The sequence below is a fragment of the Oncorhynchus mykiss genome, chromosome 5 (assembly GCF_013265735.2).
Source record: "Oncorhynchus mykiss isolate Arlee chromosome 5, USDA_OmykA_1.1, whole genome shotgun sequence".
Lineage (NCBI taxonomy): Eukaryota > Metazoa > Chordata > Actinopteri > Salmoniformes > Salmonidae > Oncorhynchus > Oncorhynchus mykiss.
The window spans coordinates 64249705-64276840 of record NC_048569.1 but is presented as its reverse complement, the minus strand read 5'-3'; the positions used below and the strand labels follow the sequence as shown (position 1 = coordinate 64276840).

General features: G+C 43.9%; 1 protein-coding gene across 5 annotated transcripts in view; it reads right to left on the bottom strand.

Annotated features, from left to right (window-relative positions):
• Nucleotides 1-881: 881 nt before the first annotated feature.
• shc2 (SHC (Src homology 2 domain containing) transforming protein 2) overlaps nt 882-27136 on the bottom strand; it is a 28463-nt gene continuing 2208 nt past the window's right edge. The window contains exons 1-14 of one of the 5 annotated variants that reach the window (XM_021603854.2): nt 24291-24787; nt 22782-23036; nt 18357-18427; nt 6347-6407; nt 6130-6249; nt 5928-5981; nt 5677-5728; nt 5328-5454; nt 4479-4656; nt 3987-4080; nt 3663-3833; nt 3174-3481; nt 2757-2945; nt 883-2536 (exon numbers count right to left, since the gene is read on the bottom strand). In XM_021603854.2, the coding sequence (XP_021459529.2) occupies nt 2793-2945; nt 3174-3481; nt 3663-3833; nt 3987-4080; nt 4479-4656; nt 5328-5454; nt 5677-5728; nt 5928-5981; nt 6130-6249; nt 6347-6407; nt 18357-18427; nt 22782-22925 (1533 nt within the window). In that variant the 5' untranslated portion in view covers nt 22926-23036; nt 24291-24787 and the 3' untranslated portion in view covers nt 883-2536; nt 2757-2792. Of the gene's footprint in view, nt 2537-2756; nt 2946-3173; nt 3482-3662; nt 3834-3986; nt 4081-4478; nt 4657-5327; nt 5455-5676; nt 5729-5927; nt 5982-6129; nt 6250-6346; nt 6408-18356; nt 18428-19479; nt 19678-22781; nt 23037-24290; nt 24788-27136 lie in introns of those variants that run through there. The other 4 variants (XM_036978063.1, XM_021603853.2, XM_021603852.2 and 1 more) reach the window with 4 other exon arrangements.

Sequence of the window (27136 nt, the reverse complement as noted above, 5' to 3'; positions counted from 1 at the left end):
ATACCCCATAATGACAAAGAAAAAATAGGTTGTTAGAAATGTTTGCAAATCTATATAAAAAAAAACAGAAATAGCTTATTTACATAAGTATTCAGACTCTTTGCTATGAGGCTCGAAATTGAGCTCAGGTGCATCCCGTTTCCATTGACCCTCGAGATGTTTCCACAACTTGATTGGAATCAACCTATGGTAAATTCAATTGATTGGACATTATTTGGAAAGGCACACATCTGTCTACATAAGGTCCTACAGTTGACAGTGCATGTCAGAGAAAAAAGTCATGAGGTTGAAGGAATTGTCTGTAGAGCTCAGAGACAGGATTGTGTTGAGGCACAGATCTGGGGAAGGGTAACAAAACATTTCTGCAGTATTGAAGGTCCCCAAGAACACAGTGGTCTCCATCATTCTTAAATGGAAGACGTTTGGAACCACCAAGATGCTTCCTAGAGGCCAGGCCAAACTGAGCCATCGGGGGAGAAGGGCCTTGGTCAGGGAGGTGACCAAGAACCCGATGGTCACTAACAGAGCTCCAGAGTTCCTCTGGGGGGATAGTTGTCCTTCTGGTAGGTTCTCCCATCTCTGCAGCACTCTACCAATCAGGCCTTTATGGTAAAGTGGCCAGACGGAAGCCACTCCTCAGTGAAAGGCATGTGACAGTCTGCTTGGAGTTTGCCAAAAGGCACATAAAGGACTCTCAGACCATGAGAAAGGCCATGCCTACAGTGAAGCATGGTGGTGGCAGCATCATGCTGTGGGGATGTTTTTCAGCGACAGGGACTGGAAGACTAGTCAGGATCGAGGGAAAGATGAACGGAGCAAAGTACAGAGATCCTTGATCGTCTAAAACATTATTGGTCGACCAACAGCCTAACGACCAAACATCGACCAATTGAGGTCAGCCCTAAATCAGGCACATTTGAATAACATTAATTTTGACATATTTTATTGCAAAAATGCATTTAGTTTAAAGAAGAGTAGATACCAGAAAGCCCTGAGGAAGCAAAGGGGTCCTTTTAGAAAAGTTGCATAAAGTATACTAACATCACAGAAAGCAATGTCCTCTCTCTTTCCCCTTTGAGACAAAGATACAGCAGAGACCAAAGGATCCCCTATCGATTGATCAAACATGTTGCCATTAACACAGAATTTAACACAGAATCCTGATCAAAACCATTAGGGCCCATGCCTGCAACGATTATTGATTGGAGGACTCGTACAATAGAACAGGAAGCACATAATAGGACAACCAATCAGAACACACTGTGGGAGGTGCTACAGTATACAGTATCCCCCCCATTAATCAGCAGCTTATAGAAAGTTTCACAAGAAAAATGGGTGATTTCTTTCAGTCCACTCTATTCATTGATTAAAGTATGGTTTGGCATGGAAAGAAAATGTGTCATTTGCTCTCAGGGCATACATACATTCCACACTACTGTATTTCTTCGGTGGTAGATGTAGAATGTATGACACTGTACAAGCGATTTGAGAGGAAAGATATGAAACACATGGACAATTAAGGCACTGAACTGAGGAGATGTTCATCATATATACACTGAGTCATTTGTAGTACTGTAGTCTGCCTTCTGAGAGTACAGGCTCTGACCAGTGCTCTCTTCATACAGTAGGCTTGATAATACACAACTCGGGTAGGTATTCAATGACGATCCGACTGTCCGATACAAACACGTTGACAAGTATGTGGTTATAATTGAACAATCACATTGATATTCAGAGTTCTGCCCATGTATTTTGTGTTATGTAGTCTTGTGGATTTGAGGGAACAGAGGGACAGACACATTTTTTAGGTTTGTGTCTGGTTAGTACTGTACCTCTAAAGCATATGCTATCAGATATTTAAAGCCTGCAGAATTTGGTCCTGAGACTACATATGAATAAAACTCATGAAGGTGCAGTTCCTACTGCTGCAGATGAACAGTATATAAAAGTCCATTAAAGCATCCCAATGTCTGAGGAGCAAAGAACTGCTTTCTGATGAAACAATTGAGTGATATTTTTCTGCCAGGATTTTCTTACATATCATTTACAATGTTTTTGTCTATGAATGTTCACATTTGTTCAGTGAAAGACACAGGGAACCCAAATCATTCTGGGACTGTGCATGACTACAGCAGTTTGAAATTCAGTATGAGCTGCAACATCATCATGCACTCGAAAATAATGATTTCCTATGGAACAACTACTGTTTGTCACTGTGATGATGTCATCTGACCTCGGACCATCTGTGACCTCTGACCTAGAATTCCATCCTTGTGATTGTCTGGTCTGTTACCTCCCGTTCTGAGGCATCCAGGTGTTTGTTAGCTTAATGACTGCATGCTGAGAGTTCAGGCGGAAATGGTGGACAGTTGTGGGCACTGCGGGAGGAAGCCAAGTACTGTAGCAATGCTCCTGTGTCCAGGGCAGAGGGAGTCGCCTGTGTCCTCCTACCCCAGTGAAAGCTCTGATTCTGGGGATATGGATATGGCAGTGAAGATCTTCCTCCCTTGGGCTTACATGGACACACCTCTGACTCCTGGTGAAACAGGCACAATTTGAAAGGATATCACTCAAACACATATTAGAGAACTAGACCAGTACAAGACTAAAATCTAGAACATAAACTTTATTAATACAGTATCATGTATCAATAATCTGCCCACACTGAAACAAAGGTTATCACAAGACAGTCATTTGAATCTAGAACTAGGCAGTGCTGAGCACAATCCCTTTGGGCTGTCATTCCTGTCTCTTACCATTCCAGAAAGTCATCCCCTCCGTGGCTGGCTGGGTCACTGTTTCCTCCGGACCACCTGTTTGAGGTGCAGCTCGCTCTCGGCCGCCACGATGGGCAGCTCGTTCTTCAGGTGGTAGCTGATCAGGTGACTAATGCTCTCAAACAGCATGTCTTTGGTGCGTACCTGACAGTGACGAGGAGGAGTGGGCTAACAGATGTTAGCAGGTCACCACATATTTAAGGATGCTAACAAGAATACTTCTGATACCATTGTTTTGCACTCAACAATGCTAATGCTAGGCTATAGCTAAGTGGCTGACACCATTTCCATATAAAATATATACTCTATGGGGCAAATCCTAATTTCCAGTTAAGTAGAATTTTCACACGTCAATAGGTGACTGCTGTTAAATGCCAGAAGGTGATTATCACTCACCACTCCCTCTGGGTCCACCAGTAGCAGGTGTTTGGGCAGACCACAGTGCATGCCTGTCAGGACATACTGGCCTGGGTTGGTGGCACTGTCTCGTACCAGGAAGTCCCCGTCTCGGACCAGCAGTTTCTCAGCATCACGGCGGCTCATACGACCGTGGTACCAGGCCTCCCGCCGGAGCTGCTCCTCTGTAGGGGCGACAGGGGCACGACGTCGGGGCGGGCTGGGCCACTGGTTCTTCAAAACACACACCCCACCGTTACCACCGACACCACCAGCCTCGTGCATCTTTAGAGCATCCTCAAAGGGTCCTACAGAGAACCAGGAAAAGTGAGAACACGTGCAAGGCACACACGTGGAACCTGTAACATGAATGACATCATCCATACATGCCAACCCTATTTCCCAGATGCTCCCTTCATCTTGAATAATAATATCTCTATTGTGTCAGTGGCTGTGTTCAGTGGATGGATAGCTGTTGATGAGACTCACTCATGTCAAAGATGTCTTTCATGGGGCTGTCTGGCCCCCTGGCCCCCCTGTGGCCCTCTGCTCCCTGCTCCAATCCCTCCAGACTCTGGGTGTTCACATATAGGTGCTCCTCATAGTCCCTGCTCCCCGGAGTCTGGCCGTCTGCCCGCTGGTAACCATCTGATGTCAGACCTGTCAATCACAACTCAGTTTACTAATACATTGCTACTTACATACTCTCTGCAATATTCTTACTTAAAAAATTAAGTATCCACAAACATTGTAATATCTGGAACTTGCAGTATTGTGATGTGCAGTACCATATCAGACCACATGGTGTCTCACCTGAGCTGCCGTTGTTTTCAGTATCCCAGTGAAGCTCGTAGCACAGCTGACCTGAAGGGCAGGAAGCTGTCTCTCTCCTGGACGGAGAACCCATCTAAAAACAGATGCCCAAAACTCACATTAGCATTACTAATAGTAGACATGTACTTCTTTATGACTCTTCAGACCACCTGGTAATAAATAGTTCCACTTCTACAGACACCTTATGTTTGAATCCTCTGTATAGGCTGCAGGGTATGAGCAAGACTTTCCTCTCACCAATTAGATAACCCAGAGGCCTGGTTTCTATCTTGAGTGATATCAATCTCTTGTAATTATGTAGCAGGCACATCTACCAGACAGTTATTGGGTTCCCTGCTACTGTATGCTCACAGTTCTCTCTCTTCTCTGAGACTTTATGTTGAAAAGCCAGGCAAGGTCGTTAGTCATGTGTCCAGAAATACTATATCAGGGTTTGGTGGTGAGGGTGGAGGCTGGGGGCTGGGGAATCACCTGCACTGCCTTGCTCTCTGGTTGGCTGTGGATGTGGCCCAGCAAGGCCGTACAAGGCTTCAGCCTTGAGTCCACCACTCCCCCAAAAGGAGGCACCTTCCCAGGGATGCTGTTGTAGTAGTCGTGCTCCAACGAGTCCTCGTCATCTCCCCACGCCGAGTCTTCTGTCCTGATGTTCCTGAGGTGACACGATAAGAAGAGGTAATTTAATTCCCAAATATGACAAGGCAAGGGATCAGATACCTCCTCCACATTCGATAACGTAAACACTAGAGTTGAATGGTTCTATTGTTGGTAGCAGGAGATACACACTCTGCTTTAAATAACAGTTTTGATTTCGATGGACTGAAATCTGAGCACCGCATATCACATTTCTAGCAAGTGACGGAGCTAAAAATGTTTGAGTTTCATATCGAGTTGAGCGTGTGTCTGTGGAAAATGCAAGTCAACGCTTTAAGTAGCACACCATACTTGCACTGTACCAATTCCGTGAGAACCACACAGAATGAACACACTGAGTGCATGTGTGTGTAAAGTCTTTGTCTTTCCAGACACAACCCTATATTGAGTGCAGTGCTTGTGCACACTGACCATGGTGCATGTGGTTACATGTCGATTGTGGTGCTCATTTCAAGCCTGTGTGTCATTGTACACACTGTCAAACAGTCGATCCAGTGGTGTGCGATGGATGAGTGTTGGTTTATTGACTACAGATAAGTTAGCACATTACAACAACAGCCAATGGTCTGGGCTTTTGGAACAGTTTGTAGTGTGCTAGTCTGGAAACCTGATGGTTGCTGGTTCACTTCCCTCTATCATCCCAGATTCACTGCAGTGGTCCTGTCTCACCTTTCCACGGTTGGGATGGCTTTGGGAGGGCTGTGGAGGTACTGTTTAAACTGCAGTTCGAAGGCCTGCCCGATGGTGCTGATGACATTCTGAGCTAAACCGTCACAACACTCCAGGATATGGCATGCTGAAGAGAACATGGAGGATATGAGTTACGCAACGCCACTGTGAGGATAACAACTTATATTTTCAAGAAAAAAATCGAAAAACCTATATCTTTAAGTTAAACAAACATTAGTAAACCATTATGCCAGAAAATCCTAATGAGTTTAACGCCAGGAAGAAACTGCATAGCTTTGTTTCTGTTTATGAAATACAATAGTAAACTGAATAGTGTGTAAGGAGATACCTCTCTGATTGACTGGATCTTTGGCCACATAAGCAACATAATCGGGCGTGTCCTGCAACAGAGGGAAAAACCTCAATAAACTCTGATGAATTAGGATATAATTGCATTAGAGGGCTTATTGATCGTGAAGTCAAGGGATTGGAAAGCGGTCAAAAGCAACCAAGTCAGACATGCAGTCTGCCAAGCGGCCCATGTCAACAAACAGACAGAGAAAGGAAAGCACAAAGTGCACTTATGCTGCAAACTCTCACCGTGTCTCCCCCAGAGGCAAAGGAGATGGACTGCATGGGATGGTGTGCTATCACCTATGAAAGAGGAAGAGAGGGAGGTGCAGCTTTTATATCAGTCCTTCATCACATCAAATAATCTACAAATCAGCTATCCTGTTAGGAAACAGGTTTCTAAAGATTGACATGTATTGTTTGTGTTGCATTAGTTGAAGAGATCTCCAACCTGTCGTGTGGTGGGGATGAGCAAGCTGAGCCCCTCTATAGAGATGTTGACAGCGATGCTCATACCAGCGAAGCGAAGGTTACTCTTCCCCATGACGGACTGCAGGGCCTTGTTAATGTTCTACAGGACAGGAGCACAGAGCCTGGGCTTAGCATCACACACACACACACACACACACACAATTGAACTAGTGTTGCATCAAAATACGTTCGCTCACCTTCCTCCTCCAGGCCCCTTTACCCCCAGGCACAGCTTCACACAGTCTGTTGATGGCCTCCCTGGGTGGGTGGAGAGAGGGGAGAGGAGAGAGGGAGGGGTCAGAATGACAACACACAAACAGTTGCCCCCATAATGAATCCCAAATCTCCCCTAAACCATACCCTTTACAAACAGTACATCTGAGAGCATCATGGTAATAGTTCCATCTTGCCCTTTGATAGGCTAAAAGGGCATCTTGCCATATCGGATACATCTAGCCAATCCTTTCAGATCAACTAAAGTGCCTAGAGGATAGAGGCCAGGGGTCAATTTGGAATTCAGCTTCAAGCAGCTCCATGGGAAAATGTTGAAAAGTCTAACTGTACTCCATCATCATCATCATCATCATCCTATAGACAGCGTGCAGGTAAAGTGGTTGCATAAACTATAAAAAGAGCAAGTCAGTGGTCCTTCCCTCAGCCTCAGGTCATGGTCAGAGGTCAGGAGTCACCAATCCATCTCAGTTCAAAGGACACAGGAGCCCTCAGAATAAAGCAGGACAGCAGACGTCTAATCTCAGTTTACACACGGCTAACAGGAACACTTAATATCATAATCACATTTAGCTGAGTTCACATAAACAAATTCTCTCCATAAATTATATTAGGGTAAGGAACACAAGTATCTCAGCATGATTGAAAGTAACAGCGTAATGTCTTGGTCTGATGATTTATGTGCTCATCAGGCTCTATTTGATTTGCATTCATTTTCCTCTCCATTTTGTTTCCAATCAGAAGCGTGTGGTGTACTACTGCAGTGTATTCTATGTCATTAGGCTGTGAGCATGGGGAGCATTGGGGACTTATGAGTGATGATGTCTGATGATATCCCCTTGTGTGGTGGCAGAGATAGCCGGAACACGGGGTCTGTCAGGGGACAGAGGGGACAGGTGCGGCTGGCTGCCAGAGTCAAGCACCCGGCCCCTATCAATTGACTCGTAAATATTTAAAAAGCAGGAGCGGCCGTCTCCAGTAAAGGACTTCTCAAAGAGACTCAACTCGCCGCCTGGGAGAATATTAGAGCATGCAATGTGTGAAGCTTACTCTTCAGCCTGAAGTGTCCCCACTTGCACTACCAAATATCTAGCTTTTCATGTGGCGCGACTAGTAAGATGCTTCAGGAGGGCTGTCATGTGTGCTAGCAAAGCAGAGGTCCTGGGTTTGAGCCTCATGTGAGACGAATCGGGAGGAAGTGGTACTCGCTAAACAAGCAGCGTGACGTTCTTTACACATGGATAATGGAATAATGTGTGTTTGTTTGTTTGCAGTAGCTCTCCTGGCCATGTACATGTTACATTGCATCTTTCCTGGCCATGTCCCATCCCACATGAAAAAAATACTAGAATATACTAAAAGAGCACATTTTCCATAACATGTAGGACTGGGGTCTAAACAGAGCTTCTGTGCTTTTCCATAACCTGTAGGACTGGGGTCTAAACAGAGCTTCTGTGCTTTTCCCTAACCTGTAGGACTGGGGTCTAAACAGAGCTTCTGTGCTTTTCCATAACCTGTAGGACTGGGGTCTAAACAGAGCTTCTGTGCTTTTCCATAACCTGTAGGACTGGGTTCTAAACAGAGCTTCTGTGCTTTTCCATAACCTGTAGGACTGGGGTCTAAACAGAGCTTCTGTGCTTTTCCATAACCTGTAGGACTGGGGTCTAAACAGAGCTTCTGTGCTTTTCCATAACCTGTAGGACTGGGGTCTAAACAGAGCTTCTGTGCTTTTCCATAACCTGTAGGACTGGGGTCTAAACAGAGCTTCTGTGCTTTTCCCTAACCTGTAGGACTGGGGTCTAAACAGAGCTTCTGTGCTTTTCCCTAACCTGTAGGACTGGGGTCTAAACAGAGCTTCTGTGCTTTTCCATAACCTGTAGGACTGGGGTCTAAACAGAGCTTCTGTGCTTTTCCATAACCTGTAGGACTGGGTTCTAAACAGAGCTTCTGTGCTTTTCCATAACCCGTAGGACTGGGTTCTAAACAGAGCTTCTGTGCTTTTCCATAACCTGTAGGACTGGGGTCTAAACAGAGCTTCTGTGCTTTTCCATAACCTGTAGGACTGGGGTCTAAACAGAGCTTCTGTGCTTTTCCATAACCTGTAGGACTGGGGTCTAAACAGAGCTTCTGTGCTTTTCCCTAACCTGTAGGACTGGGGTCTAAACAGAGCTTCTGTGCTTTTCCATAACCTGTAGGACTGGGGTCTAAACAGAGCTTCTGTGCTTTTCCATAACCTGTAGGACTGGGGTCTAAACAGAGCTTCTGTGCTTTTCCATAACCTGTAGGACTGGGGTCTAAACAGAGCTTCTGTGCTTTTCCATAACCTGTAGGACTGGGGTCTAAACAGAGCTTCTGTGCTTTTCCCTAACCTGTAGGACTGGGGTCTAAACAGAGCTTCTGTGCTTTTCCATAACCTGTAGGACTGGGGTCTAAACAGAGCTTCTGTGCTTTTCCCTAACCTGTAGGACTGGGGTCTAAACAGAGCTTCTGTGCTTTTCCATAACCTGTAGGACTGGGTTCTAAACAGAGCTTCTGTGCTTTTCCATAACCTGTAGGACTGGGGTCTAAACAGAGCTTCTGTGCTTTTCCCTAACCTGTAGGACTGGGGTCTAAACAGAGCTTCTGTGCTTTTCCCTAACCTGTAGGACTGGGGTCTAAACAGAGCTTCTGTGCTTTTCCATAACCTGTAGGACTGGGGTCTAAACAGAGCTTCTGTGCTTTTCCATAACCTGTAGGACTGGGGTCTAAACAGAGCTTCTGTGCTTTTCCATAACCTGTAGGACTGGGGTCTAAACAGAGCTTCTGTGCTTTTCCATAACCTGTAGGACTGGGTTCTAAACAGAGCTTCTGTGCTTTTCCCTAACCTGTAGGACTGGGGTCTAAACAGAGCTTCTGTGCTTTTCCATAACCTGTAGGACTGGGTTCTAAACAGAGCTTCTGTGCTTTTCCCTAACCTGTAGGACTGGGGTCTAAACAGAGCTTCTGTGCTTTTCCATAACCTGTAGGACTGGGTTCTAAACAGAGCTTCTGTGCTTTTCCCTAACCTGTAGGACTGGGTTCGTTGTATTATCCCTCGATCATTTGTAGTACTTACTTACTATAGAATGTTGTAGAATATTATAGTAAACACTACAGTATTATCAGTAGAAAAAAAATACACTGTAGTAAATACTACAGTAATGTCTGCAAAAACAGTCTGCAACTATAGTAAATATTATAGGATTTAATTGACATATACCCTGCCCATTCCCCTTACCCATATTGCAAGTTGTGCCACCCACAAGTGAGAAACCTACATATATTGTGTTCCCTACAGGTTAGGGAAAAGCACAGAAGCTCTGTTTAGACCCCAGTCCTACAGGTTATGGAAAAGCACAGAAGCTCTGTTTAGACCCCAGTCCTACAGGTTATGGAAAATGTGCTCTTTTAGTAGTTCTCCAGTAAGTTTCCTGAAGGAAAAATCCCCCACTTCTATGATAATCAAAGATAACTAAACAAAAACACAATAGTAAATACGACAGTAATGTCTTCAAAATAACTACAGTATACTACAGTCCGCAAAAACACTACAGTAAATACAATAGTATAGTACATTCTGAAAAACAATACAGTAAATACTAGTGTACTAGAATCTGCAAAAACACTACATTAATTACTTCAGTATATATTACAGTTTTCTTTTACTACATTATTTATACTATAGTTAACTGTGCATACTACAGTATACTACAGTGAATACTACAGTATTCACTGTAGTGTTTTTGTGGACTTAACAGGAAAAAAAATACTACAGTGAACACTATAGTATTTATACCATAGTATAACATAGTATTTTTCATGTGGGTTTGTAGCATATTGGCCCAAAACCATCACACTTTGACACCTGTCAAAGAGGACCTCATGCTGGAATGATAATCAGTGTTCTCCAGTCAGTCTTTGAAGATGTGTCATGGGGAATGTCAGGCTCTTTCTTAATCTGCCAATAACAAGTGACTCCAGAAAAGACCCAACAGGAAAAACCAAATAGAAGCGGAACAGGAAACCTCAACTAAAAGTAATTAAATTAAGTAATGCACGGTCAAATGGAGACATCCCCAATCTCTTCTTCAACATCCTTAACAATAACAGTATAATGTAAACAAATGTCATTCTGAAAGGAATGACAATATTGAGCTTCTTATTATGCTACTAAGTTATTCAAATGGAGCATTGTTAAATTCATTATTTCATAGATCTTGCCATAACACAGTCATAAATACATAAATGTTCAATCTCTGCTCTTCTCCCTCTTTCTTGTTGTCTCCTATATTCCAGCAGGCAGGCAGGCAGGGGAGTGTCCGCGTGAACCACTGCAGCTCAGCTCTCAACAGTCATTAGCGAACATCATCAATAATACATCTCTCCATCACTCCATTTCTGCCTCTCCCCCTGCACTTAAGCCATGTGTGTGTGTGGGGGGGGGGGGGGGGGGGGGCTCAGATTACTGGCAATCGATCATGGAGGAGAGAAAGATCTGTCTGGTGTTCAAGATTACACACAATGTACTATCACCACCTCTGAGGGTATTTTTATAACCTCTGCTCAGACCAAAATAGCAGGGTCACAAGCAAGTAAACAAAAACTGAAATGAAAATAAAATAAAACCATCATAAATTATGTTCAGTTGTAGGTTTTTGGGGGGCAGGAATATAATGGTGTTTTTACGTTGTTGTTTTTTTTATGTAATTTTCAAACTTCTGAATCTGGCGGGTCACATTGACATTGACTTTCTAATTTAAACGCAGACAGCGAGATGACGTTGCCACGAGCTGCACTGCAGATATCCGGCACGTTTGAATGGTGAAGCGAAAGCAACAAATTGCAAACGACAGTCGAGGAATGAAGTCGGGGGTGGTTCATCTGCGACAGATAAAAATCGGACACTACATGCTGACTACACGTCTAGTGTCGTGTGCACGAGCGTTGCAAAATAAATATATACATACATGTTATTCAATCATTGCACCCACACTGCTGGTGTACGTCAACGAGTGTCTGCGTAGCCAGGTGCTAAAATATAATTTAGTTCTCTTTGTGAGGATTGACGCCATGCAAGTGCCGCCTCTCCCATCTCCTCATTGTTTTTTAGAAGCATATACCCACATAGATGTTTGAAAGATGAACTGAGGTCCATACTCTAGTCCAGTCGGCTGTGGTAATGCACCTTAAAGTTGGTTGCCAACCGCCATATAAAGTCCAAAGAAGAAGAAGCCTGAAGGAGGAGAGATTACTAGAAACTAAATTGGTTTACCTTTTTATCTGTGGATTAATTGTTGGAGTAGAGAACCTTGTGCGTTTCAGGTAAAATAACAACCAAATGTTTATATCCCAGGACAAATTAGCTAGCAACAGCAAGCTAGCTGGCTAAATTGGCATAAATGTTTAATGCTTTTTGATCTGTCCCCAAATTAGTATAGTTGGTTAAGAGTTCATTTTGATATTTCAACCTGCGTGTCCTGATTGCGTCAAAATGCGTGCGATGGCGCGGTCTGGTCAGCATGTAATGTGGTTTTCCAACAGCTAGGCTCAGATCAACATGGCAGTGTTGCCATTGTTAATAAAATGTGTTCTTTATTATGGCGAAGTAAAAACATTTTTTTTATTATTATTTATATATTTTTTTATTTAACCAGGTAGGCTAGTTGAGAACAAGTTCTCATTTGCAACTGCGACTTGGCCAAGATAAAGCAAAGCAGTTTGACACATACAACAACACAGAGTTACACATGGAACAAACAAACATACAGTCAATAATACAGTAGAAAAAGTCTATATACAGTATGTGGAAATGAGGTAGGATAAGGGAGGTAAGGCAATAAATAGGCCATGGTGGCGAAGTAATTACAAAATAGCAATTAAACACTGGAATGGTAGATGTGCAGAATATATACAGTGCCTTGCGAAAGTATTCGGCCCCCTTGAACTTTGCGACCTTTTGCCACATTTCAGGCTTCAAACATAAAGATATAAAACTGTATTTTTTTGTGAAGAATCAACAACAAGTGGGACACAATCATGAAGTGGAACGACATTTATTGGATATTTCAAACTTTTTTAACAAATCAAAAACTGAAAAATTGGGCGTGCAAAATTATTCAGCCCCCTGAAGTTAATACTTTGTAGCGCCACCTTTTGCTGCGATTACAGCTGTAAGTCGCTTGGGGTATGTCTCTATCAGTTTTGCACATTGAGAGACTGAAATTTTTTCCCATTCCTCCTTGCAAAACAGCTCGAGCTCAGTGAGGTTGGATGGAGAGCATTTGTGAACAGCAGTTTTCAGTTTTTTCCACAGATTCTCGATTGGATTCAGGTCTGGACTTTGACTTGGCCATTCTAACACCTGGATATGTTTATTTTTGAACCATTCCGTTGTAGATTTTGCTTTATGTTTTGGATCATTGTCTTGTTGGAAGACAAATCTCCGTCCCAGTCTCAGGTCTTTTGCAGACTCCATCAGGTTTTCTTCCAGAATAGTCCTGTATTTGGCTCCATCCATCTTCCCATCAATTTTAACCATCTTCCCTGTCCCTGCTGAAGAAAAGCAGGCTCAAACCATGATGCTGCCACCACCATGTTTGACAGTGGGGATGGTGTGTTCAGGGTGTTGCTTTTACGCCAAACATAACGTTTTGCATTGTTGCCAAAAAGTTAAATTTTGGTTTCATCTGACCAGAGCACCTTCTTCCACATGTTTGGTGTGTCTCCCAGGTGGCTTGTGGCAAACTTTAAACAACACTTTTTATGGATATCTTTAAGAAATGGCTTTCTTCTTGCCACTCTTCCATAAAGGCCAGATTTGTGCAATATACGACTGATTGTTGTCCTATGGACAGAGTCTCCCACCTCAGCTGTAGATCTCTGCAGTTCATCCAGAGTGATCATGGGCCTCTTGGCTGCATCTCTGATCAGTCTTCTCCTTGTATGAGCTGAAAGTTTAGAGGGACGGCCAGGTCTTTCTTGGCAGATTTGCAGTGGTCTGATACTCCTTCCATTTCAATATTATCGCTTGCACAGTGCTCCTTGGGATGTTTAAAGCTTGGGAAATCTTTTTGTATCCAAATCCGGCTTTAAACTTCTTCACAACAGTATCTCGGACCTGCCTGGTGTGTTCCTTGTTCTTCATGATGCTCTCTGCGCTTTTAACGGACCTCTGAGACTATCACAGTGCAGGTGCATTTATACGGAGACTTGATTACACACAGGTGGATTGTATTTATCATCATTTGTCATTTAGGTCAACATTGGATCATTCAGAGATCCTCACTGAACATCTGGAGAGAGTTTGCTGCACTGAAAGTAAAGGGGCTGAATAATTTTGCACGCCCAATTTTTCACTTTTTGATTTGTTAAAAAAGTTTGAAATATCCAATAAATGTCGTTCCACTTCATGATTGTGTGCCGCTTGTTGTTGATTCTTCACAAAAAAATACAGTTTTATATCTTTATATTTGAAGCCTGAAATGTGGCAAAAGGTCGCAAAGTTCAAGGGGGCCGAATACTTTCGCAAGGCACTGTATATATGCATATATGAATGTGTAAGTAGAGATACTGGGGTGCAAAGGAGCAGGATAAATAAATAAATACAGTATGGGGATGCGGTAGTTGGATGGGCTATTTACAGATGGGCTATGTACAGGTGCAGTGATCTGTGAGCTGATCTGACAGCTGGTGCTTAAAGCTAGTGAGTGAGATATGAGACTCCAGCTTCAGTGATTTTTGCAGTTCGTTCCAGTCATTGGCAGCAGAGAACTGGAAGGAAAGGCAGCCAAAAGAGGAATTGGCTTTGGGGGTGACCAGTGAGATATACAGTGCCTTGCGAAAGTATTCGGCCCCCTTGAACTTTGCGACCTTTTGCCACATTTCAGGCTTCAAACATAAAGATATAAAACTGTATTTTTTTGTGAAGAATCAACAACAAGTGGGACACAATCATGAAGTGAAACGACATTTATTGGATATTTCAAACTTTTTTAACAAATCAAAAACTGAAAAATTGGGCGTGCAAAATTATTCAGCCCCTTTACTTTCAGTGCAGCAAACTCTTTCCAGAAGTTCAGTGAGGATCTCTGAATGATCCAATGTTGACCTAAATGACTAATGATGATAAATACAATCCACCTGTGTGTAATCAAGTCTCCGTATAAATGCACCTGCACTGTGACAGTCTCAGAGGTCCGTTAAAAGCGCAGAGAGCATCATGAAGAACAAGGAACACACCAGGCAGGTCCGAGATACTGTTGTGAAGAAGTTTAAAGCCGGATTTGGATACAAAAAGATTTCCCAAGCTTTAAACATCCCAAGGAGCACTGTGCAAGCGATAATATTGAAATGGAAGGAGTATCAGACCACTGCAAATCTACCAAGACCTGGCCGTCCCTCTAAACTTTCAGCTCATACAAGGAGAAGACTGATCAGAGATGCAGCCAAGAGGCCCATGATCACTCTGGATGAACTGCAGAGATCTACAGCTGAGGTGGGAGACTCTTTCCATAGGACAACAATCAGTCGTATATTGCACAAATCTGGCCTTTATGGAAGAGTGGCAAGAAGAAAGCCATTTCTTAAAGATATCCATAAAAAGTGTTGTTTAAAGTTTGCCACAAGCCACCTGGGAGACACACCAAACATGTGGAAGAAGGTGCTCTGGTCAGATGAAACCAAAATTGAACTTTTTGGCAACAATGCAAAACGTTATGTTTGGCGTAAAAGCAACACAGCTGAACACACCATCCCCACTGTCAAACATGGTGGTGGCAGCATAATGGTTTGGGCCTGCTTTTTTTCAGCAGGGACAGGGAAGATGGTTAAAATTGATGGGAAGATGGATGGAGCCAAATACAGGACCATTCTGGAAGAAAACCTGATGGAGTCTGCAAAAGACCTGAGACTGGGACGGAGATTTGTCTTCCAACAAGACAATGATCCAAAACATAAAGCAAAATCTACAACGGAATGGTTCAAAAATAAACATATCCAGGTGTTAGAATGGCCAAGTCAAAGTCCAGACCTGCATCCATTCGAGAATCTGTGGAAAGAACTGAAAACTGCTGTTCACAAATGCTCTCCATCCAACCTCACTGAGCTCGAGCTGTTTTGCAAGGAGGAATGGGAAAACATTTCAGTCTCTCGATGTGCAAAACTGATAGAGACATACCCCAAGCGACTTACAGCTGTAATCGCAGCAAAAGGTGGCGCTACAAAGTATTAACTAAAGGGGGCTGAATAATTTTGCACGCCCAATTTTTCAGGTTTTGATTTGTTAAAAAAGTTTGAAATATCCAATAAATGTCGTTCCACTTCATGATTGTGTCCCGCTTGTTGTTGATTCTTCACAAAAAAATACAGTTTTATATCTTTATGTTTGAAGCCTGAAATGTGGCAAAAGTTCGCAAAGTTCAAGGAGGCCGAATACTTTCGCAAGGCACTGTACCTACTGGAGAGCGTGCTACGGGTGGGTGCTGCTATGGTGACCAGTGAGATAAGGCAGTGCTTTACCTAGCAGAGACTTGTAGATGACCTGGAGCCAGTGGGTTTGGCAACGAGTTTGAAGCGAGGGCGAGCCAACGAGAGTGTACAGGTCATTTCTAACCCTCAAATCACATACTCACAAACTGAAATCATAATATAATATGATGATGATGAGGGCCTCCCGGGTGGCGCAGTGGTCTAAGGCACTGCATTGCGGGTTGTCTCATTGCGCACTAGTGACTCATGTGGCGGGCCGGGCGCAGTGCACGCTAACCAGGTCGCCAGGTGCACAGTGTTTCCTCTGACACATTGGTGCGGCTGGCTTCCGGGTTGGATGCGCACTGTGTTAAGAAGCAGTGCGGCTTGCTAGCTGTGCCACCAGAGACTCTGGGTTCGAGCCCAGGCTCTGTCGCAGCCGGGCCGCGACCAGGAGGTCCATGGGGCGACGCACAGTTGGCTTAGCGTCATCTGGGTTAGGGAAGGTTTGGCCGGTAGGTATATCCTTGTCTCATTGCGCACTAGTGACTCATGTGGTGTGGTGTGCCGGGCGCAGTGCACGCTAACCAGGTCGCCAGGTGCACAGTGTTTCCTCCGACCCGGCTTCCGGGTTGGATGCGCGCTGTGTTAAGAAGCAGTGGGGCTTGGTTGGGTTGTGTTTTGGAGGACGCATGGCTTTCGACCTTTGTCTCTCCCGAGCCCGTACAGGAGTTGTAGCAATGTGACAAGATAGTAACAATTGGATACCACGGAAATGGGGGTAAAAAAAATCCAAAAAGAATAATATAATAATATATAATAATAATATAATATATAATAATAATATAACACATTGTACAATCAGTTAGTGAGACAAAGCCTCATATCACATTTATTTGTATATCCACTGTACACATAAATCACGGCAAATTGGTTCCTGTTCACGTGGGTTAAACCGAAACACCCTAATGATTCGTTGGCAATAGAGCCTCCCACAATGCAGTCTTCTGCAGTCAAAAATTAATGACCTTTGATCACATGATTTTTGTAAAGTTCATGCAGTCTACATGTCAGTCGGACAGTTTTTATCTCCAGAATGAAAGGCTACTTGACAAAAGTGATCTGGTCGAACACGCCCATTGAGATGAGCACCATGCAAAACTTTGCTCTCACACAGTCAAACAGACTATCTGCGCATGTGCACGGATTCTTCACCCTACTACAACGTGGTAGCTACGGGACCAAAACAGCTGAGAAGTTTAGCCTTGCGCTTCAATGCTCTTGGTTGTTGTGGAAATTGACTCACTACTACTGTTTACTTCCCACATCCACGCCATCTCGCTTCTGTAAGTCTACCTTTAAACCTAACCTATCCTATGATTTGACCCTTCACCTTATGCATTTCTGCCCGACAGTGGCAAGAAGTAACATCCCTCCCCCATAAAAATAAAATAAACAAGAGTGTGCAAAGCTGTCATCAAGGCAAAGGGTGGCTACTTTGAAGAATCTAAATGACAAACAATATTTTTATTTGTTTAACACTTTTTTGGTTACTACATGATTTCATATGTGTTATTTCATAGTTTTGATGTCTTCCCTATTATTATACAATGTAGAAAATAGTACAAATAAAGAGAAACCCTTGAATGAGTAGGTGTGTCCAAACTTTTGACTGGTACTGTACACGTAAATGGCTCCTAGCCTCCCACACAGGATACTTTCTGTCCCCAACACTAAAACAAAAAACTGAAACAAAATAATATAATATAAAAACTTAATATATACAACTTAAACAACTAGTAAAGTAGATCTAAAAAAAAAATGAATAGAAATAAAAACAAATATAAAAAACACAAAACTATAATAACCTTGGTCACAAGAACCTCCACCAGGGGGGACTGCAGGGTCCCCAAACGAACCACCACCTTTTCCCAATTTGCTCTCTCATACGGAGCTATTTTCATGTTTATATGTTCACCTGCCCGGGACTTCAGATGTAAATTAGCTGTAAAATATAATCTGGTGCAACGCATCACTTCTCACTTCGGAGATGTTTTTGATGTACATTGTCCCTGTCCAAATAAATGTAATAAAACAAGAAAGATAAAAAAAAGACAAGAAAGAAAGCTTGCACCGCTCCAACTCAGACTTGGTACCCCGCCTGGCCACCTTCATACCACCAGCATTACATGTGTACACGTACACAAATAAACACACATGTAAACGTGTGAGTGCACACAGTCACACAAACACACAGCAAAGGCTCACATGTGCCATTTACATGCATCAATGGCTTAGTCAAAATGATGTTTACCAGATACACAATATTCTGGGCCTCGCTAGTAATATCATTACAGTGAAAAGCAGGGCTGGCGTGCCTGTGAATTTCTACCTGATTTGGTATCACTGTGACTCTTCTGTGTACCTTGTCCTTCTAATCAGATCGGGTTCTACTGACTCATCACTAGCAGGGCAGAATCAATCCTCGCTTACCTCGTCACCTGGGTCCGAGTGTTGAAGTCCAGCGATCGCATCGACTTTAACACCTCAATGCAGCCCATGTACTGCAAAGATAGAAACATACTTTATTACATGATAGATTTCCAACCAGATGTATTATTCTATAGATCATTTTTCTCATTCCAATTAAAACACTTTAGGTCATGAGACTGGAACTGTCATAACAGCCTTTTTCAGTGATACACGGTACTACGGCAATAGCATGTATCACACACAGTGTAGCATGTATTTCCAGAATGGTTAACACATAGCATGTATGACAATCATTTATACCATAGTACTAAAGGCCCAATTATTTGCAGGCAGTGTGAGTGGCAGAGTAATGGCCAGATTAAGGTGGTAATAATGTCTCCATGACTAGATTAGCAACACTGAGAACTCCGTGTATTCAGGGAACTGTAGCTGCAAAGGCCCCTGTGTGTGTGTGTGTGTGTGTGTGTGTGTGTCACTGGGGACCAGGCAAAGTGCTCTGGGAGAGGGGACTCCATCATCTCCTACTACACCAAAAATACTAATTATACAAGATACGTATGCTAAGTATACTCGAGGTCATATAAACATCACAGGCATAGGCCAAATTAGATTATGTTTAAATAGGCCACAACAGAGTCCTCATATAGCTCTTCCCACCAGCATCCACTGAGATAGGGTATGTTTACTGTACGGTAGTCCCGTTTACTTTCAAAGGTGTAGGAGCTTATTCAACGCTCTATCATTCATGTCCATGCATCCTCATTTGACTCAAGCTCAATCAATGTCTTCTTAGTTTGTTGTCTGGATCTGTTGTTGTGGTTGGCTGCTGCCAGAGACAGGGAGAGAAATAATCAGGCTAACTTCTCTGCCTGAGAGCTAAATGAGCACCCTAACCAGATTAGGAGACTGGGGAAGTCTTCCATCAGGCAGACGGTCTTCTTCTTCTCCCTCTTTCCCTCTCTCTCTCAATGCCTTCATTGTCACACTCTCTTCCGCACGATACACTGTCCCATCGAGCTCTCAACTTTCCTTCTGCCCCCCGGCAGAATCTCTAATACTCCCTTCCTGGAACCAGTGATGCAGCTTTTCCTAGAAACATTCCAGAGAAATGGCGAAAATGTACCTTTCTTCTCTGAAAGAGACGCCATCTCAGCCACTGCCTTGCCTTCAAGGAAGTGAACATCAACGACGGATATCTATCATATTACTGGGGCTAATCTGGCCCCACTATCACTGCAACAGAGAACATCCTGTTCAAGTCTCCAGCTAAAGTTTATTATCTAATATCTCTGCTGCTGCTGCTCTGCTCTCCAGATAGAAGCAGGGGCCAGCAGGGAGAGACTGGAAAGGGGCTCATGTTGCTCAGTGGAAAAGGTATACTGTACTGTCGCTACCTGTCAGTTGAACCAAGTTGCAATTTTAGTTTTTATTTCTCACGTTGCGGTTTGCCAGGCCAGGAAGTCTGCATTGCATTGGCTTGGCTCTTGAAGTGGAAGATGCAGGGCCACCACACCACAAATGCTGGTTCAACTTGCCTGGCTGGTTGGCTGGAAGAAAGGAAGTGACTGGGTGGAAATGTGCAGGAAAGAAGATACACACTACATGGTAAGTATATGGCCACCTGCTCGTTGGACATTTAATTCCAAAATCATGAGCATTAATATGGAGTTGGTCCCCCCTTTGCTGCTATAACAACCTCCACTTTTCTGGGAAGGCTTTCCACTAAATGTTGGGACATTGCTGTGGGGACTTGCTTCCATTCAGCCACAAGAGCATTAGTGAGGTTGGGCACTGATGTTGGGCGATTAGGCCTGGCTGGCAGTAGGTATTCCAATTCATCCCAAAGGTGTTCGATGGGGTTGAGGTAAGGGCTCTGTGCAGGCCAGTCATGTTCTTCCACACTGATCTCGACAAACCATTTCTGTATTGACCTCGCTTTGTGCACGGGGGCATTGTCATGCTGAAACAGAAAAGGGCCTTCCCCAAACTGTTGCCACAAAGTTGGAGGTACAGAATCATCTACAATGTCATTGTATGCTGTATCATTAAGATGTCCCTTTACTGGAACTAAGGGGCCTAGCCCAAACCATGAAAAACAGCCCCAGACTATTATTCCTCCTCCACCAAACTTTACAGTTGGCACTATGCATTCAGGCGTTCTCTTGGCATCCACTAAACCCAGATTCATCCGTTGGCCTTCCAGATGGTGAAGCATGATTCACCACTCCAGAGAACAAGCTTCCACTGCACCAGAGTCCAATGGCAGTGAGCTTTATACTACTCCAGCCAACGCTTGAGCAGTTGCTGCTCCTAGACGTTACAGCACTTACAGTTGACCGGAGCAGCTCTAGCAGGACAGAAATTTGACTGACTGATTTGTTGGAAATATGGAATCCTATGATGGTGCCATGTTGAAAGTCACTGAGCTCTTCAGCACGGCCCATTCTACTGCCAATGTTTTTCTATGGAGATTGCATGGCTGTGTGCTCGATTTTATACACCTGTCAGCAATGGGTGTGGCTGAAATAACGGAATCCACTCATTTGAAGGGGTATCCACACACTTTTGTCCATGTAGTGTATGTCATGATGGCAGAGAGAAAAGCAGAGAGCAGCATACATCTGCTGTCATACAGACAGTAATAGATTCACTGGTGCTCCTCCCTGCACACCACATTATATAGAGAGGATGAAAAGACACAACGTCCCTTATATACACACATCTTATCTGCCTGTCTTGCTGCAGGGGCCATTTAAATATTATAACGGATTAGGCTAGAGCAAACTGCTAATGAAAACTGGTGCAGGGCACAACCATAATGACATATTTCCTGTAATGCTCTCTGGTGTTTCCTCTCAGTGTAGCATGTTTAGCTGTGGACTATATTAGGCATGGCAGAGTCAGAGGCGTTAATTGTAGGAAAGCACGGTTAGAGCTGAGGGAAGCCCCTGGCTGAGTGTTCTCTCTATGCTGTCTGCTACTACTACTCCTCAGTGTTAATGCAGATGGACTCGTTGACCCTGCTATGTCACCCTAGTTCTTCCCTACCACGTGTGATACAAATGACTGTGATTAAATGTAATGGAGTATAGGAATGAATGGTGCCTGTGTGATGTAATTAGAAAGCGTGCTTGGGCCTAGACTGTGCTAATAAAGAGCCATGTCGTTTTGTTGAGGCTGGGGGGAGTAGAGGAGGGGGGATGGGAAGAGCGAAGGGGCAGAGGGGATTGCTGAGGGGAGATCATTGACATTGACGTCAAACAGTCTGCCTCGGATGTAACCCATTGTGAGCCAGAATCACGGGCTTAGACTAGGAAATTACATCTTACTCACTAAAAGACACAATGTTTTTTAAAATGACCTATTTCATTGGACAATATTATAATTTGTTCTCTATATTTCTCAGATATACTTATATTTGTAAGTCAAATTTCAATAAAATGTATTTATAAAGCCCTTCTTACATCAGCTGATGTCACAAAGTGCTGTACAGAAACCCAGCCTAAAACCCCAAACAGCAAGCAACGCAGGTGTAGAATCACGGTGGCTAGGAAAAACTCCCTAGAATGGCCGGAACCTAAGAAGAAACCTAGAGAGGAACTAGGCTTTGAGGGGTAAGTGTAGTTTGACCAAATGTGTGATAACACCTAACGTATCCACTACCATCAGGATTTGTAAAAATATCATTACCATTGTCACTGATTAAGACTGTATGTATTGTATGCATGTCTGTCCAAAATGATATGCCATCCAATATTTCACTTAGGTGGAAACAATCAAACTATGATCAAGAAACATGCCACTTACTCACACACTAGCACACTTGCACACACACTTGCACACACACACACACACACACACACACACATGTCTCTCATTCACCACATACAATATGTGTTGTTCTGTTTATTTCCTCCCTCCCACCCACCCTGAAGCCTGTAGGGTGTAGGCTGACAGTCTTCCCACCACACCACAGCAAACAAAGCAGAGAGAGCCATCTATCTGGATGAAATCATGTATTCCTCCTCAACCTCGACCCATTTGGTGCATAACACACTGCCTGACATTTGCATGTCCAATTGTATCCAAGAGACACCTTTAGGGTGGTGAATCATCTTAAAGTTGATATTATTTCTAAAGAATGAGACGTCCCAAATGTTAACTGCAAACAGGATATCTTCTGACAGTTTTGTCTTATTAAAGCTTTACTGAGGGAATTTAAATGATTCGCTATTCGACATAACATGAACTCTAGGTGGAAACCATCAACAAGCTGTCAAATTATCGCGGATAGATACAGTATTTAACTGCAAGGAAGACGACCCTTAAAAAATGCAATGCAGAAATGCTCAAAGGTATGCTGAACGATAACAACATTTGGGTAATGCACAAAGCTGTAGAGGGGCTGTATGTATGGTTACTCACCCTGACTATGTAGGAAGCCCCAGGGCCTGTGATCTTCTTGTCTGGGTGCAGCCAGCCCTGGGAGGGCTTGTGGATGAAGCTGCCCTTCTGGTTGAAGTCCTCTCCTCCCAGCCACATTCCCTCCACCCTTGTCCTGCGGTTCATCCCAGTCCTGGATCCGCTGTGGCCCCCGGGGCTCCCTGTGCACTCTGTAGCCCCTGCGCTGTGGCCGCCTGGACTGGCTGAGCCTGCTGCAGATCTGTGCCTGCTGATGGCCTGTAGGGAACAGGGGTTGACACACACAGGGTCACAGGAGTTCAAAACAGAAGCCAGACTGGCCACGGGACCGTTGGGGGCAGAAGTTCCACTGGGGCTGTGCGAGCCCTGCGATGAGGGGGCTGCAGCCTTGCCCGAGTCCTTGCTGGAGCTGGAGTTGGAGGGGCTCCTGCTGAGCAGCGAGTTAGAGAACTTCCACTGAGGCATCCTGGGGATGAGCATGCAGAAAGTGGTGGTGGCGTCCTGCTCCCCGTCCAGGCAGGGGGAGTCGGCCAGAGCAGGGGCTGCGGAGGAGGACCGGGGGATGGACTCCAGAGGAGGCAGGGGGGGCAGCGGCAGGCTGGGGGCGGAGGAGAGGACCACCGGGGTGGCCACCACTTTGCCGCTCATAGCTAAGCTCTGCATCAGGTCGTCGGAGGAGGTCACAGAGTCGTTGCGAAAGCGGCCATACTTTGGCTTAAGTAGCATGCCCGGAGGAGCAGCCTGAAGCAGAGGCTGAGAGGGGCTGACAGAGGATGAGGGGAAGGGGAAAGGGGGAGGGGGAGAGGTATTGCAGAGCGGGACAAAATCTGCTAAATCTTGCGGAAATAGCTGTATCCCCTGTTGAGTGAGTGCTGTATGGTCCTCTCCCACTCACACAGGCTCATTTCACTCTCCAGCCTCTCTGCATCTGAGCTGGCCTGCTCCAGCCTTCTCCCTTTCTCTGGCTCGCTCACATGCTCCCCCACTCTCTCTCTCGCTCTCTCTCTCTCTCTCTTGGTGATGTCATTGTGTTATTGCTTGTCTATTCGCCCTGCCCAGCTGCTCTCAGACAGCATTAGCCATCACACATCTGCCTGAGCCTCCCTCCTAGCTTACACACACAAGCATTCACACACACACACGCACGTTTATTCGTTCACACAGTCAGCATCTACATGCAGAGCACAGACACCATTTACACATTATATTGTCCCTGCATGTGACAATGACAGAAAGACAGAGCATCCCACCATAAGACATACCGTAGGCAATTGCTGCAAAAGCAAAGCATGCATGCCTGCGGCCATTTTTAACAAAGACCATCAATTAATAATTTAGTGAAGAGAGTCATACTAGACATCATACTTTAGCTACTATACATTAACATCAATATTTCACATTTATGGGACTGAATTGTGCTGCCAGTATATTAAGACAAAGCAGCTGTGACAAAATGCAATGAATTATCAATGGTTTTAGAGATGTAAAAGATTTGAGAAAAGCCCACTATACCTGAAATGTCCTATCTTTCTGCTCGCTACACTTCTGATTTCAGAATGAGATGATGATGACTGAGAGCCGGGACTTGACTGAGGAACATGAACTCTGTGACAATCTTTTCCTGTTTCGAATGTGAGAGAGTCACACCTCAAGGGAAACTCATTCATTAGTATTGTGCAATATGGGGTGCTGTGACGTTAGAAAACCCAATTTCCCTTTGGTGTTGACGTCAATGTCCCCAGTATCGCATCCAAACTGCATCCTCTGTCACAGGCAACAAATAACAGGAAGTACTCTCCTCTGCTGTGTGATTGGTGTGTGTTCTGTGTGTAGTGTAAGTGTTCACCACCCATCTCCCTACAGTATATAGAATACAAAGGTTTGTACTTAATGCATAACTACTAATTGTCACGCCCTGACCTTAGATATCTCTGTTTTTCTATATATTTTGGTTAGGTCAGGTTGTGACCAGGGCGGGCACTCTAGTTTTTGTTGTCTAGGGTTTTTGTATGTCTAGGGGGTTTAGTATGTCTAGGGGTTTTTGTATGTCTATGTTGGCCAGATATGGTTAGCAATCAGAGATAGCTGTTTATCATTGTCTCTGATTGGGGATCATATTTAGGTAGCCATTTTCCTCATTTGTGTTGTGGGATCATGTCTATGTTTAGTTGCCTCATGTCTATGTTTAGTTGCCTGTCAACACTAGTTTGTATAGCTTCACGTTTCGTTTGTTGTTTTTGTTCATTCATTAAAAAGAGAATGTACGCATACCACGCTGCGCCTTGGTCCGATCCTTATGACGAACGTGACACTAAAGGAATAATAATTTAGCAAATGGTTTGGCACAGCACCTAAGTCAATAAGGAAAAAGCAATAATGAATGTGCACCTGTCAATAATAAAGTAGCTGAAATTAACTAATTTTCTAACTAGCATATGTAAAATTGTAATGAATGAATCAATACATTTTTGCTATAGAATATGAAAAAATTCATATTCAGATTGACTATATAGACCCTTTCCCAGTACACGACACACTGACGTCAAGCACAGATGCGCGAGACTTTCGGCGGCAGTGAGAAAGCCATCGCCATCCGTGCCCATTCAAGTATTACCTCTAAACAAAATGACTTTTTTGGGGTTCTCATAATATGCTTACAATGATGTTTTGATTCTTGCTTGAATAGTCGCTAAGATTATATTTGGTTGTGTTCTTTGCAAAACACCTATTTTGGATGCAGCAATTGTTAGCTAAAATGCTAACACTCATTGCCAAAGAGACATTTTACTGGTTGAAGTTGAAGTGTTTTGTAAGTATAATGCAGTTGATTTGCTATGATGACACAAACATTATATTAAGCAGGAAATTCACACACGCCTTAAAATCCAATTATAATACAAAAGTAGTGTGAAAAGCTTTTTTTTGCTGGCGTTCTATATGAACTCCCCCTTGTTCTGACACCAACTTGCGCACATCGCCCTCGTGCTGCAATGTTTGCAAACATAGAAAGGGGTCTATGAGTTCAAATCATTCGGTGTGATGGGGAAATATGGCCACGGCATGTGACTCATGTCCAATAATGGTAGAATGTAACATCCAATGTCCAAATGCACACATATTGATTGCACTTGTCATGAAACAAGCAAAAACGAACAAAGCTAACAATAAATTTCTACTGAGAATTACTCCCAGTAACAATCCCAGCCCGTCCCATCTGTGTGACCTCTCTCCTCATGTCTCCCCCTTTCCCACTCCTCTCTCGAGATCTATCCACAGTCTTCTAAAAGCTGCCTACTGGAGGAGATCAGACCTTTTAGCTCCCCACTCTAAACTCTTTGTCACTTTCATTGGAATGAATATCGGACCAAGGTGCTGGGTATGTTGAGTTCCACATAATTTAACAAAGAAAGTGAAACTTAGCAAAGACAAAAACAAATAAGCAATAAACTAATAACGAACCGTGACTACAGAGAATTCTACGTGCACTAACTCAAAACAATATCCCATAACCCACAGGTGGAAAAAAATGCTACTTAAGTATGATCTTAAGTGGACTTAATATTAATAGAGTGAAATACAATCCGGGTGGCGCAGTGGTTAAGGGCGCTGTTCCGCAGCGCCAGCTGTGCCATCAGAGACTCTGGGTTCGTGCCCAGGCTCTGTCGTAACCGGCCGCAACCGGGAGGTCCGAGGGGCGACGCACAATTGGCCTAGCGTCGTCCGGGTTAGGGAGGGCTTGGCCGGTAGGGATATCCTTGTCTCATCGTGCACCAGCGACTCGTGTGACGGGCCGGGCGCAGTGCACGCTAACCAAGGTTGCCAGGTGCACAGTGTTTCCTCCGACACATTGGTGCGGCTGGCTTCCGGGTTGGATGCGTGCTGTGTTAAGAAGCAGTGCGGCTTGGTTGGGTTGTGTATCGGAGGACGCATGACTTTCAACCTTTGTCTCTCCTGAGCCCGGGAGTTGTAGCGATGAGACAAGATAGTAGCTACTAAAAACAATTGGATGCCATGAAATTGGGGAGAAGAAAAAAATATATTAAAAAATAAAAAAATACAATAATTTAAATCTGAAGCCATTCTGCTCTGGAACACTACACTACTTAGCTCAAGTGATACAGTGCCTTCAGAAATTATTCATATCCCTTGACATATTCTACATTTTGTTATGTTACAGCCTGAAGTCATAATGCTTTAAATATATGTTTTTTCTTACCCATCTACATGCAATACCCCATAATGACAAAGTGAAATGATGTTTTTAGAAATGTTTGCACATTTATTGAAAATGAAATACAGAAATATCTCACTCACTTAAGTATTCACACCCCTGAGTCTATACTTTGTAGAAGCACCTT